The 14,608-nt window shown below is 34.5% G+C and overlaps 2 protein-coding genes across 6 annotated transcripts in view; both read right to left on the minus strand.

The window, feature by feature from the left end:
* The window catches only part of LOC144980013 (solute carrier family 53 member 1-like), a 22,812-nt gene extending 20,203 nt beyond the window's left edge, over positions 1-2,609 (minus strand). The window contains exons 1-2 of one of the 2 annotated variants that reach the window (XM_078927447.1): positions 2,505-2,609; positions 164-271 (exon numbers count right to left, since the gene is read on the minus strand). In XM_078927447.1, coding sequence (XP_078783573.1) covers positions 164-232 — 69 coding nt within the window. In that variant the 5' untranslated portion in view covers positions 233-271; positions 2,505-2,609. Of the gene's footprint in view, positions 1-163; positions 272-645; positions 750-2,504 lie in introns of those variants that run through there. The other variant, XM_078927449.1, reaches the window with a different exon arrangement.
* A 6,278-nt stretch (positions 2,610-8,887) lies between these two features.
* LOC144980018 (spectrin alpha chain-like) overlaps positions 8,888-14,608 on the minus strand; it is a 73,900-nt gene continuing 68,179 nt past the window's right edge. For all 4 annotated transcript variants that reach the window (XM_078927457.1, XM_078927456.1, XM_078927454.1 and 1 more), the window contains 4 exons: positions 14,039-14,194; positions 13,399-13,545; positions 12,546-12,693; positions 8,888-11,940 (listed from right to left, as the gene is read on the minus strand). In XM_078927457.1, coding sequence (XP_078783583.1) covers positions 11,815-11,940; positions 12,546-12,693; positions 13,399-13,545; positions 14,039-14,194 — 577 coding nt within the window. In that variant the 3' untranslated portion in view covers positions 8,888-11,814. The remainder of the gene's footprint in view (positions 11,941-12,545; positions 12,694-13,398; positions 13,546-14,038; positions 14,195-14,608) is intronic.

Consider the following 14,608-nt stretch of genomic DNA (forward strand, 5'->3'; position numbering starts at 1 on the left):
AATCATTATTTAAAACATAAATTGCATCATAGCTCAGTTCTGACTTGTAAAGACCTCATTCAGGTCAGATTTATTGCCCTCGATGATCTTGAGGCTCACTTCATTTTCAGTTAAAAGATTGAGTTGTTTTTTGCTAATCAGAAAAGGAAACAATAATACGTACCTCGTACTGAATATACTGTTTTCTCCATTCTGGGGTGATGTGAGCCCCAAGATGCTCAGCAAACTTCATTTTTAATATATAAAATTGGCTGGATTAGTAGCAAACAATCTGGGGAAAAAAATATATCTCTTATTAAAATAAGTTTTCCTTTCTCAAAAATCATGCATTGAAACACAGTCAATCAACTTAAAGTCAACACACATGGGACCACGAACAAATGTTGAATATTAAGCATGACTGATTTTATCCATTATAATGGGTAACAATGTGTAGGATGGCAAAATAGTGTAAATGCATTGGATTGTGTCTTTAGCCAATAATGATATTTCCTCAGTTTATCAGATTCTTGAACACACAAGTTTTCTCTGAAGTACTTCATATAAAATTATTGAAAGTCGATGATAAGCTGGGGGCAAGATGGCTAAGTGAATAACAAGTATTGCACTTATAGTCTCTCAAAAAGAATTATAAACTACACTTACAATGTTTAGTTGTCGGCTTATAAAGACTCCTTGTTCAACTTTCTTTTTCATTTTTTTTTAGAAGCTGTCATATTAAAAAGGGCAAGGAGAGCAGAGGGAGGTCAAGTAGAAGGTGGCCAGATGGCATGTAAGACTAGATGGGGGAGAACAACCACAGAAGCAAGATGACTGGCACAGTCAAAAATCACAATGGAAATCCTTTTTGGAAGCTATGTCCAACGAGGAGCATCAGCCTTAGAAGGGAAGCAGAGGACATCATATTAATTTTTATTCAAAAAATGATTATTTCCTACATCTTTGTTTATTTAAATCATCGGTATCAACATCCCTTGGAAGTTTTAAACTTAGTTTCAAGATAGAAATACTCCAGAACATAAAAAATTAATTTGAGCAAAGGGCAACTATTAAGTAAATGATGGTGACCCAAAGGTGTTACCGAACCTGTTGATAATAAATCAATAATACATGCATGCTGAGATCAGATATTCTCTGAGCATGAGGCAATATCTGAAAGCAAACCAATGACCACACTGCTATACAAAACCACTTGTTTGAAATGATAAGCTGATGACTATCTTTCATGTATAATCCAACTATGTATTCTATCATTTTTTATGGTGAAGGATTTTTAAAAGTTTTACCTTACTTATGAAACATGGTGCTTGAAAAGAACACAAAGTCATAAAATACAGTCCTTCATTAACAACTGTATGAAAAGAATACTACAGATTAAATGTCAAGACAAAATTAGAAATACCGATCTATGGGAAATGACAAACCAAGAAGAAATAGAGGTAGAAATTAAGAGATGGAAATGGCTCGGCCACACCCTGAGAAGGCCTGCAACAAATATTACCAGACATGCTCTTACATGGAACCCATAGGGAACTAGGAAGGCGGCCAAGGAATAGCTGGAGGAGGGCATTGATGGAGCATCTAAAAATAAGCTGAGAAGATGGCACAGAGCCGGACAAGATTGAGAGGATTCGTCGATGACCTATGTTCCAGCCGGAGTGAAGGGTCTAAGTAAGTAAGTACCTTACTTGCACTGCCAATAGCAAGAAATGGTGGAATTGATTCAACCAAACCATTTTTTAAAAAGTTATACACAGATATATCACCAAACAAGTAGAAATCATTTCCATCTCTCTCCACCTTCATTACAGTGGCAATTTATACCGCTTTCGCCGCTATACCTCATACGTGAGGTGTAATTTGCAAAATGCTTTAGCTGTTCCTGACCACTGACGAATCCTGCCTCTAATTCTATTTCATGTTTATAATATGATCACTCAATTCTATATTCATCGCCCAACTCATGATAATGAGGATGGTGATGAACTGCTGATGGTGGTGGTGGTGGTTGTAGCTGTGAATCTGATGATGATGATGATGATGATGATGATGATGATGATGATGATGATGATGATGATGATGATGATGATGATGATGATGATGTTGTTGTTGTAATGTTAATATTAATAATAATATTATTTTTATTGATGATTATATTGATGCTGATTGATGATTGATGATGATGATGATGATTGGTGATGATGCTGATGACGATTGTTGATGATGCTGATGATGATTATTTTTTATTCGTTTTGAGACTATAGGTAGTATTTGCATGCAAAAATTTCCTAATGAAATGGAATTGCATTGCTGAACTGAGATGGTTGTCAGTAGAGTCTCAAAGCCCATGCCCATGGTGAAAGGAGGAAGGCGAAGGCGAAGGAGGCCACAATCAGAATTTAGCTTCGTGTTTAGTCTTAGTCTTATTATTTTATTTTTATTATTCATGGTAACAAATCTAATCAAGTTCAAGACGTTTTCACGTGAAAATCAGCAAGTCTTACTTTTCCATTCAAGTTCAACGGTGTAAAGAAATTATCAATGATAATGATAGTAGAGATGTCATTGCCATTGACTTGGACTATTGTTTACATTGTACATTCCGGAGTGCCAGATTGATTTTTCCTTGAAGCCAAACAAGACCTTTTTTTTTTAATCTTTTTTTTTCTTTTTTTTTTTTTTTTTTGGCTAACATGCACAAAGAAGTAGAAATAAGTTGAAATCTGTTTTTCTTACCTCAGTGCAGTGTACTCAACTTGTATAAAAAATATGTGTAACTTGTGAAATTAGTGTGAATTTGTCTTAGAAAGTGTTTTGAAAAGAAAAGTGAAATTGCCAAACACTACACTCATAATTTGCGGGTCTGATAACAGAACACAATTTTGGACTTAATGTAACTTATAATAAAGACATTTTGCGTTGGTTTGAGAGTATTTCCATCACAACAATGAACCCAAAACAATTTCTGTTCGCAGACCTGCAAATACGTAAACGTTGATCAAGCCCAATTTCTCCAAGCTTTAAAAAAAAAAATTATCAAGTTTTGCAATTCACCCTTAAAAAACGCCTAATTGGCAATTCTGTTTAGAGGAGGAAAAAAACGATTTGAGGCCCTTTGTGACACCAAAGCGCATACTTATGTGTGACACCCAGGATGGAAAAAAAAAAACACACAAGATCTGTGGATAGATATGAAGAATATTATAGGGGCCTACATATATCACGAAACAGCAGACTCTTTCCTTGGACGAAAACGAAAGAAAAAGGCAAAACCATGGATAAGCGATATCAGTCCGGCAAACAGAAATCCATAATACAAAAAGAAATAGATAAATAAATAAAAACATTTAATGTTATAGTTATGTCAAAAGCAAATCAAAGAAGATAAACAAGCCTGGCTAAAAAGGGAATGCCGTAACATCAATCTATTTGACCGTTGCAATGTGTCAAAGGAAATGCATGAAAAAATCAATACATATATAATGAAAAAAAAGCAGTTCAAGCCTAATCAGTTGACAATAAAAGACTCTAGAGGACATACCCTAACAGATCCTGAACAAATCATGATGCGATAAAAGGGAGTATGGAGAACAACTCTTCACATCACAGCAGGCGAAGGACATAGACTTTCAAAACAACATAAAACCACAAGAACCAGTACCATGATACACGAAATAGAAAAGGCTTTATCAAGACTAAAGAATGGTAAATCTCCGGATCTGGATGGCATCCCAGCAGAACTTATAAAGTTATCATAGAAAAACTAAATGAAATTCACAAAGAGGCATACATCATCTTCATAGACTACATACAGCAAAGCGTTTGATAGTGTTGAGCTTGAACAACTTTTTCAGACCCTACACTACATGGGTTTCCCCATCACATCTTGTTGCCCTCATACAATCTTTATACACAAGCCAGGAACTTAGAATTAGGTGGGACAGCAACCACACCGAACGCTTCACAATGGAAGCAAGTGTAAGACAAGGCTGCATTCTGTCACCGTACCTATTCAGCACATAGACGTCTACACCGAACAGATGATGAGAGAAGCAGCTGCTGAAAATTTTGGAATTAAAATAGGAAGTCGAAAAATTTCAAATCTCAGATATGCAGATGACACCGCAATCCTTACTAACAACCACTCAGAGGCAACAACATTCATTAATGATCTAAACAACGCATGTGGGCTTAAAGGCCTCGAGTTAAACGCTAAAATGACAAAATACATGCAAGCCGGAGAAGTTCAAGATCAAGCCATACTCATTATAAACGGAGAGATTGAAGGTGGGTCTCATTTTAGATAATATATTATTTGGGATCCACTTAAACGGAAAATGGCGACTGCTCGGTTGATCTGAATAACCGAATTGCAATGGCGAAAAAATATCATGACCTCTTTAAGCAATAATGACAAATCCATCGGGCAAAATTTGAAAATAAAATAAGTAAAAGTATTGGTGTGGACAGTTATGACCTACGGATTGACCCTCAAGAACAAAGACAGGAAACGTATAAACTCTGCTGAAATGTGGTTTTACAGAAGGATGACGAGGGTACGCTGGAGGGAAAGAAGAACAAATAACAGCGCACTGTGAACTACTAAATTTTATCAAAAGGAGAAAACTCAGTTTGTTTTTCGGTCACATATTATGTAGAAACCGCTGCACCGTAATGAAAGATGTGGTACAGAGGAAACTGGAGGGGCAAGCGAAGAAGAGAAAGACCAAGGCCCAGTTATATAAACATCCTAGAATTGACAGATATGAATGGAAGAGAGTTACACGATACCCCAACAGACGAAAGGAATGGGCAGACATAATTTGTCATCTCAGAGTGCGGGTAGCCAACGTCAATGAGGACGACGCCGGATAGTACGTTTGCATTGTCCTCTTTTTACATTGTAAGGCGGCGTGTCCACCAACGGGGAAACGACACGTCTTTTTGTGTGGGAGGCAGCAGCAGCCACTACCAACACCCTTATTATCCCGGTTTTTCCATATAGTTCGTCAGACATTACATCGGATCTCCGCCGCCCATATACAAACCCCGCTAGTGGGAAGATATTCGGCACACCTAGCAAATTCTCAGACATCCCCAAAAACAACTGTCTTACAACACCAAGTGTAAATACGCGGTCTTCTGCGAACCTAGATGCAGAGCCCAACCTGTGCCTGCACCGGTCACCAGGCAGAATACAACAACCTAAGCCTTCACAACCACGTCAATGGTTGAAGCTCTGCGCATTTGCGCGGCGGGAGTCGTCTGGGTCCAATTACTCCTACCTGCCAGGAGTTTTCTCCAACCTACTAGGAGGTTTGGTTCCCACTTCGGCTGCACCGTTGGTCCGAGTCACGCGCACCTCCTAACTCAAAGTAGGTGCCAAGTTCTCACACCTAGGTCTCGTACATCTCCTTCCTGCTAGTGCTAGGTTTTGCCAAGTTCCCATGATTGAGCCCCGTACGCCTCCTTCCGGCAACGATATGATGATGATGAGAATTCAATCAACTTGGGCGCTTCATTGCTGTATTGTTCTTTTGATGAAAAGTAGTCATAGCCATTCAGTTAACTGTAAGGTGCATAATTTTTAAAGAAAGTAAGTTTTGTTTATGAACAAATAAACAAAAATATATTTAAAGAAAGAACGTGAAATCAACTACCAGTACCTCAGGCACAATTTGGAAATGGTAATTTATTTATGACTAAAATAAATAAAAACGATCAAAGAAACAAACAAATAATATAACATTACATCATATTATTCTATTTTTTTAAAACTATGTTTGATGTTAATAATTGATTGGTCAAAATATTTTTTGACAGTTTCTTGTGGAAAGCCAAATGTTAATTAATATGTGCTGGTTAATTATTATATATAATTTGCTTTTAGGTTGATGTTACAAACAAAATATTTGACCTTTCATCCGCGTCAATGTGGTGTTTTATTGGAATGGACTAGTTAAAGATTAACGAGTTTAAAGCCAAAATTAAGAGAATTGGGAAATTAAAAAAAAAATTATTAATAAAAAAATCCTCAATGATAACTTTTATTTCAACTCACTTTTTTAAAGAAATAGATTTCAATATTAAGCATCAGTTCATCCAACGTGAATATTCTTGCAGGTCTCATATCATGACCGGACCCAATTATGACCTCATTTTAATATTGTTGTAACGGACAGTATTCTGCGTTGGTTTGAGAGTACAACACCGAGACCGTAACAATACGGGGTATCAGGCATGCAAAGAAGTACACGTAGGTTCATCCCAATATAAAACCTATGAGACGATTGGCCGTATTGTATTTCTGACAAAAATCTACCATCCGGAGTATTAAGGTTGGCAGTTGCTTGAAGACAGGTGTCAGTCATACTTTTCTTTACATTTTGGTAATTTGTCGTGAAGTTCTTTAAATAGTTAATTACTCGATATGGCAGCCACAATTTTCCATCCTTCCTCATAGTACAATCAATATATTTGCCATAATCAATCTTGCTGGAGGCCACTTGCAGTGTCTTCTGTCCCGCTGTACCTGTGTTCCGATTTGGTTTCTATCTTTGTCTTGGAATGAGATTACTTGGTTTGTCCTGGCTATGGCCGGAGTCTTTGGCAAAGGGGGAAACCGTCAAATGCATAGTATTAGTTTTGGAAGATATTTCTTTGTAAAATAATGTTATATACTGTAATTTTTTTTTAAAAAATTTTTAATATCATGTTTTGTAAGCATTTGAATTTGTTCTTCATAGTGGGATCCTGTGCTCATGTCTGGATGAGACTTTTAGGCTGGCGCTGAAATGACTTGAATGTGTCACAAAAGGCAGTACAATCCTTTAAAACAAAACAATCTTCCCTGGCATGTAGAATTACACAATCATTATTATTATTATTATTATTATTATTATTATTATTATTATTATTATTATTATTATTATTATTATTATTATTATTATTAATATTGTTATTATTATTATTATTATTATTATTATTATTATTATTATTATTATTATTATTATTATTTATTATCATTATTATTATTATTATTGTTATTATTTTTGTTGTTTTTATTATTATTTTTATTAGTATTAATAATAATATTATTATTATTAATATCATTATTATTAATAATATAATTATTACTATTATTATTATATAGTTTGTGGTTATATATGGTATTATTTTACTTTTTCCCACAATTATTAGTGTTAACATATTGTTTTGTTAATATATAATATGTCAAGAGAGGAGAGGGAGAGAGAGAGAGAGAGAGAGAGAGAGAGAGAGAGAGAGAGAGAGAGAGAGAGAGAGAGAGAGAGAGAGAGAGAGAGAGAGAGATTGTTTGTTTGTTCTTAAGGGTTTCAAGGCGCTGGCAACACATTTAGGTCATATCAGCGCCAGTAAAAAGGAAGAAAATTGAATAGGAAAAACATTCTTGATGTACAATTAAAAGGACTTGAGGAAAAAGATCACACTAAGAGGAATACACTCAAATGTTTACAAGTCACGTGTTAAAAATAAAAAATAACAGTAAATAACAGTCCCAGCCAAGGACTCCGGCCAGGGTCAGGACAAAAACTAAGTTATCTCATTCCAAGACAAATAAGAGATAAGAGATAATATCTCATTCGTCTATAGTGTTTCATGCATCCTGTTTTGTTGATAAAGGGGAAACCCGAAACGTCCATTTGATCTGTTTCGTACGAGTACATTCAATTTAAGCTGACATTCAATTCCACATTGTTATTCATTAATATCACAGAAAATCGCGGGTTTCTGTCATCGTGGTTTTTCGCAGCCGCAATGGTAAATTTGCGGCCGCAAAATTCGCACTTTCCCGCTATATACCGCAAAGTTTACAATTTGTCATGAAAATTCTCTATTTTGCACTATTTTTTAACCCCGGTGGTAAAATTGGGCAAAATTTAAGTTTTCAATGACAATTTTCCGCGATGTCAGTGTAATGAAAATTTGATGCTTCTCTTTGCAGGCTTCGGTCTCTTGTTTTGATATAAGGTTGATGTCTTTAATCATTTTTCTTTGTGATTTGCACCTGAGTAACTTTTTATTTGCATCTTTAGACCAATGTAATATTCAATTGACCTCCAGGAATAAATAAAGTTGTCTGAATCTGAATCTGAATACGAATAGTTAACTTCTATGGCAAAATGTGGCAAAATTTTCTGTTTTGGTATGGCAAAATTTGGGATTTCAAATGGCAATTTTCCGCGCTACCATGGGTTTGATTTGAAACCAGAGCTGATTTTATTTCAGCGGGAAACTTCTAAAAAAGCGGGAAATTCCCATCGATGTTGTTGGCTTCATGAGTCATTTTTTCACTTTTTGTGATTTATTGGTGAAAGCCTACCAATAACAATACATAAACTTGAAACTTCGAACTCTTATTAGGAGTCTGACTCAAAATAAATTGTCTTGAATTGCGCTTAGATTTCCTGATGGAATAGCTGATGTATTTTGGTTTGGGACAACATACACGTCAATGGATACTACTCTTACTCTTATGAGGGATCTTGATGTTGCCGCTGAGCAAGAGCTTGCGTGCCCCAATGACTCCAAGGGTGCTGCAACCAAAGAGCGTGTAGGTAACGATTGTTATGTTACCAAGAGCTCTCACTTCCCGCTTTTGGTGAAGCCACGCATCTTCCGTCTTCTACTCGTATTTTCTTCATTGTATCAGTAAGCCTAGCGCGCATGATACACGCGGAGCACACCCACCTCGCTGTCTCACCTGGCACGCGACAATAGCATTGCGGTTAAGAGAAGTGAGAGCTCTTGGTAACTACGTTACCCTACACACTCTTTGCTGCAACACACACACACACACATAAATACACAAACAAACACACAAGCAGAAAGACTAAACACAATAACATTTGTATTGAACACTCAAGCAGGGACTAAAGTTTATTATTGCATTAAAATGTAGGGTTTGTGGTTACAGCATGAATAAAGAGTGAAATAGAAAAAAAAGAAACCAAAACGTTTCCATATCATATCTCTAGTGTAACACTTAATTATTATGTAAATTAAATAATGCGCCACTCTTTTCTGATTCAGCATAAATATTGATTGTAATTTACATTACAAAATTACATACCATGTAATTGTGAGGCAAAAGTACTTCACAACAATTTATGAGTGCTAAAAAAAACATTTACTTGATACTGATAATTTTATTATTCTATACTCACTTTGAAAAGAACATGTTATAAAACTACAAATAACTCAACACATGAATTAAAAATATCACATTTATAAAATTACTATAGAGTGATGGAATATTAATAATATAATTATCTAAAAACTCTATGACAAAATGTAAAACTCGAACAACCATTTAAATCGTAATGATACGGTTATATTATGATAAATTGATACATAAAATATGTAATAATTAATCACAACCGCAAAAAAATCAAATATCAAAACTAAATAAACCACCGAGTCACCCCAAACAATCACATAACCGAAAAGCGAAAGGGAATGTTTGAGAGTCTAAATAGTACAAATGTTGTGAATACAATGCCTTCTTGGAGCAAGTGGACTTAATGAAACTTACACTTATCAAATCTGATACAGAATAAATACAAAATGAATTATTTTGGAATCAGACAATTGAAGAAATCCGCTTCAAAATTATCAAGATTTTCTGACTAATTCAATCCATTCCTGTCTGTCGCAGCTTGATAATTAAATCTTCTGTTTACCGTCTTCAACTTCTTTTTTTTTTTTTCATTCACAGGAGCAACATCACAACTAAAGGTAACATTTGTCATTGTTGGGAAAGGGTAGCCATGTTCCTTTCTTCTGCTAGTTCTATAGTCTTAATATATTTATATGGGAGATTTGCTGACCATATGAGGCTTTGCTTTATTTCAGTCTGGTGAATTTACTGAAAGTGTTTAATGTTTTGACCGAGAGTGTTTAAAATGATGAATTTTTAAAATGTGGACTACAAGAGAAACTACATAGAAAAGGAGCAATACCCATGTTTGTTCTTTATTTATAAGACCATACAGTGGAAGGTTCCCATTTCTAACTACTTGCTTCTTGCTTCCATGATAACTTCACATGCATACATTTGAGAGATTAAAGACTCAAAAACGCTTGTAAAGAAAAAAAAAAAGACAAGTTACAAATGCCATCACCTCAAAGATTATATTATCTCTTAACCCCTAATGTACCATCCAACCTCTATATGTAATTCAGGCCAAGTCCGGGAATATCTATAGGAAAATTCTCACCATTGTTTTCAAAAATTCGCTCCTAGGCAAGAACGCCATTATGCACACACATGTACAGTGCTTTTCAGACTTGTAATTAAGAGAAAATATACAAATGCAGATTAGATAGCATCATGTAATTCATGCAAACAGGCTCCCTGACAGTCTTGACAGGTATGTGGGAGGTTGGTTCTCCATGGAGCACACTACCATGCCTTGGGACACTAACCAAGTTATGCATTAAATTGAAATGTCAATTCAGCATTTTACCAGCATACATAATCATAAATTTAATTGTTATACTTTGGCAGCCGAGGCTGATCAAGATAGTCAGCAGCCCAATATGCAGAGAATAGGGTCGAAATTTGGGTTAAGAGATTGAAAAGGTGAGGAGTGACAGGAAATAAAAATAAAAGAGTCTCAATGACAAATATACGAAGAGGTTTATTTAACATTTACAGCCAAAGTGATGAGAAATGATTTGTTATCGATCACTCTGAAGGATAACAATGATTCTGTAAAAAAAAAAAAACTATAGCAAAGCGAGAGAAGAAAAAAAATTATTTTAAAGACAATAACAAAGACGAAGTTGTGCTTATGACAAGATGAAAGCGTGTCAAAGTTACTTTTACAAATACCGGAGAGCATATTCTAACTAAAAAGAAAAGGTCATCTACATTACAATTTCTTTAAAAGGTAATAGCGTACATATAAAAAAATATTGCAGTATTATACAAATATTATTTGTAAAATTTTACGTGGTATGAGTTGGGAGGGTACAGGATAAAACAAAACAAACTAATTTCTTGGAGAAAATTATCATCAGCTGATTAGTAATCAATGCCTTTAATAGGTTAGATTTTTTAAACGTTACAAAACAGTAAAGCAATAAAAATAATTCTCCAATAAAAAGTTAGAAAAGAAAGCTTCCAAAAATATGAAAGCATCAACCACCAACCAAATAAACCAATAATCCACTGCTGTGTATATTAAATGAGAAATATATCAATTACCATAACATTATTATATATAAATAATAATGAAGGTTGAATGAAATATTGAGGGGAAAGCAAAATAGAAGGAAAAAAAAAGGAATTCACAACTATATTCGTTCAAATAAGTCAAATATAGTGTATTCTAATTGATAAAAAAGTATCTAGAAAAAGCCCTGCCAAAGTCAACAGGATTCATACACCAGAACAATCCGATCAAAAAAAAAAAAAAAAAAAAAAAAAGACCATCATTTCAGCTCTTATATTATCTTATTTAAGTACTGCTTATGGATGTACATAAGAGTGGAAAGATTTAACACTAAAGTTGACATGAAAGAAGAGACAAAAAGTAAAGCAAATTGGAATTCAGAATATACATTTTAGCCAAATAGTAAGGTACTTAAATGATTAAAATTTCAATTACTTTTCTTTCAGACTCCAGTTTCATTGGAGAGATGGTAAAAACTTTTCCAAGGATTGGAATTTCATTATCATGAGAAAAAAATTCATTTATCAACGTTTTGATTCTGGTGCACAAATTCTGTAACAGTCATGGAGACAGACAGTGAACAGCATGGTAGAATCTAGTTGACGAAAAGTTGCTGAGTGAAATCGACGTAGTCGTAAGAGTCGGGGACAGTTCTGCCTGTTTTGTCCACATATGGACTCATTCTGCTTATACAGTAGTCTGCTTGTTCCTTTGTCAGGTTCTGCAAATGAAGTAAGTAAATAAATAAATGAATAATTCAATATAAATTAGTAAATAAATAAATAAATAAATAAAAGATAAATAAAATGAATAAGAATAAGAAACGAAGGAATGAACAAACCAATAAATAAGTAAATAATTATTGTTTGCTTTTGTTTTTAAGGATTATACGGCACTTGCTATACATTAAGGTCATACAAGCACCAGTAAATAAATAACAAAAAAGAGATAATGGCAATTTGGCGAAACCATAATTGAAACCAGCACATAATACCATAGTTATGTAATATTAGGTTAATTACTTATACTATCGTTCACACATCCGTTCCAGTCATAGGATTTCATTCCACTTTTTGCAATATTACACTAATTGTACACTTGCCAAACAACCTCAACCATTAAAAATTATCTATCATATCCCTCCCTCCATCTGACATAATTCATTTTCTCTTTGTTGCCAGTCATTCACCTGATCAGTTAAGACCTTGGATATTAAGAAGAGGAAAAAAAGAAAGAAAAAAACTTTAATTCAACCTTTCTAATTCAGGCTTCACTCCAGATTTTATAACTGAATAACAGAATGGAATTTAGCATTTGGCCACTCACCGCATATAACTCCTGGGCAGTAATGTAAGGCTTTTCTCCAGACGTGAGAGCCCTGAATGCTTGCTCAACCTCTGAACTGGACTGGACATTCTCTGTTTCCCGACTTATCATGAAGGCCATATATTCTTGTAATGACACGAAACCATCTCTGTAAAAAACAGCAGGGGATCGCATTAATTACATTTAAAATGAAAGGAGAAGCACAAAGGTAATGAAGCAACTGAAAGTGAATAATAATCATTTGTTAAAATTAAACTTACAAAGCCTAAAACTTGAAAAGAAAAAAAAAAATAGAAATAGTGAAAGAAGGTGATGTCAACGGAACGTTTGAACATCACAATCTGAAACTATTACTTCACTAACCTGGACATTAAAACATAATAAATTGTGATTGATAACAGAGTACTAGTAAATGAGTGAATAATGTAGAATGACTACCAGACAAGCTAATGATTAAACTCATAGTTACAACCAATTGTTTTTCTTTAGAAATCAAATACATTTACCAGATGTGCAACTTTTAGGCTTTTTCACCTGTAGGCCACTGATTTGAGCCCCACTGTGGTGGTGCATAATTAAGTCCTTGGAAAAGGCTCTTGACTCACATTCTCTCCCCATACTCACATGTAAAATAGTACCTAGCCGGTAACAGCATTATCTCTGTCAAAAAGAAATTGCAATAGCACCTTAAGGGCGTTATGCATATTCCTGCATGTTAATTACTGGCTTGGGATCACTTATAAAGCAATCAGACCACATTTAGTATTGGATCTTGTGCAATATAAAAGCTCACGTTATGGGCTTTTAAAAAATAATATTTGACCAGTGTAATAGGAAGTCTTTTAGATCTTACCTGTTGGGATCAACCATGTCTAGAATGGCTGTGAATTCTGGGTCTGTCTGTCCTTCTTCCACCATGGGTAAATCGTAACCAAGGGCACGGAGACAAGACTTGAACTCTTGGTGATCGAGTTTGCCACTCTTGTCTTTGTCAAAGTGTCTGTCAAAGATAGGAAAAATATATCTTAATCAATATACCAGATCTTGTTGAAAACCCAGACAATTAAAGGAAAATATAGAGGATTAATTGATTTTTATTTCACCCTAACTTCTCTTACTCTTGCTCATTTTAATTTCATGAGAGATATGACTCATATTCTATATTCATTATTCTGTCATCTTTGAAGTTAGCAAAAAAAAAAAAAAAATAAAAATAAAAATTCCAACCAGTTGTGGATAGAAACCAAATTTGTTCAAGTGTAAATTGAATGTTCTACTTATTTAACGACAAGATTTTCAAGTCTAATTGTCTTCATTTTCCAATCATAACTTGATACTTTCAAGAACAAAATCCTTTCATTTGAGCCTTTTTACAGGTGTGGCGTGTCTACCCTCAATTTCAAGTTTCAAGGTCATTGCATGAATAAAACCTGTATTGTTTAATTCAATACAGATAAATCAAAATAACCAATGCCCCCAAAAAAAATTCATACTTGAACATCATGGAGAATTCTCTTAGGGCATCCTCGGAAACGCCACTCCTGTTTCTGGCCTCAATCTGTTGCTCCAAATTGTGTTGCATCCTCATGCACAACTGATCAAGTTGATCCCACTGCTGGGCCAATCCCACAGTGCTGTGTTCTGTATATCTGTGAACAAAAAATATTTACAACGTTTTATAAAGACCATATGGGACAACAAAAAAACCCACTGAAAACTTGAAATAAAAAATTAATACGTTTATAAGGCATACTCATCCTCATCAAACTCTTACAATACCCTTCATAATTTTATCATATCTTTTTCTCACCGGCAACATAGAATAAAGTTTTAAAATAAATAGAATTGTGCTAGTAATAGTTTGAGCAGTTTTGCAACTGTAACACTGTAATGTCATTGAAGCTCCAGAAAAAGGAAAATAGTGGGACAATCTATATATTTTTATTTAGTTTTCCCACTTGTCTGTGCTAACAAGCTACTGAGAAAAACTAAGACAGCCAGAATACAAAAAATTGTACTGGAATGATGCAATCAAAAGCAAGACAGCAATCAATGAATACAAT

The sequence above is a fragment of the Berghia stephanieae genome, chromosome 9 (genome assembly GCF_034508935.2).
Source record: "Berghia stephanieae isolate SIO BIC M18660-M18661 chromosome 9, UCSD_Bste_1.3, whole genome shotgun sequence".
In the NCBI taxonomy this organism is placed as follows: domain Eukaryota; kingdom Metazoa; phylum Mollusca; class Gastropoda; order Nudibranchia; family Aeolidiidae; genus Berghia; species Berghia stephanieae.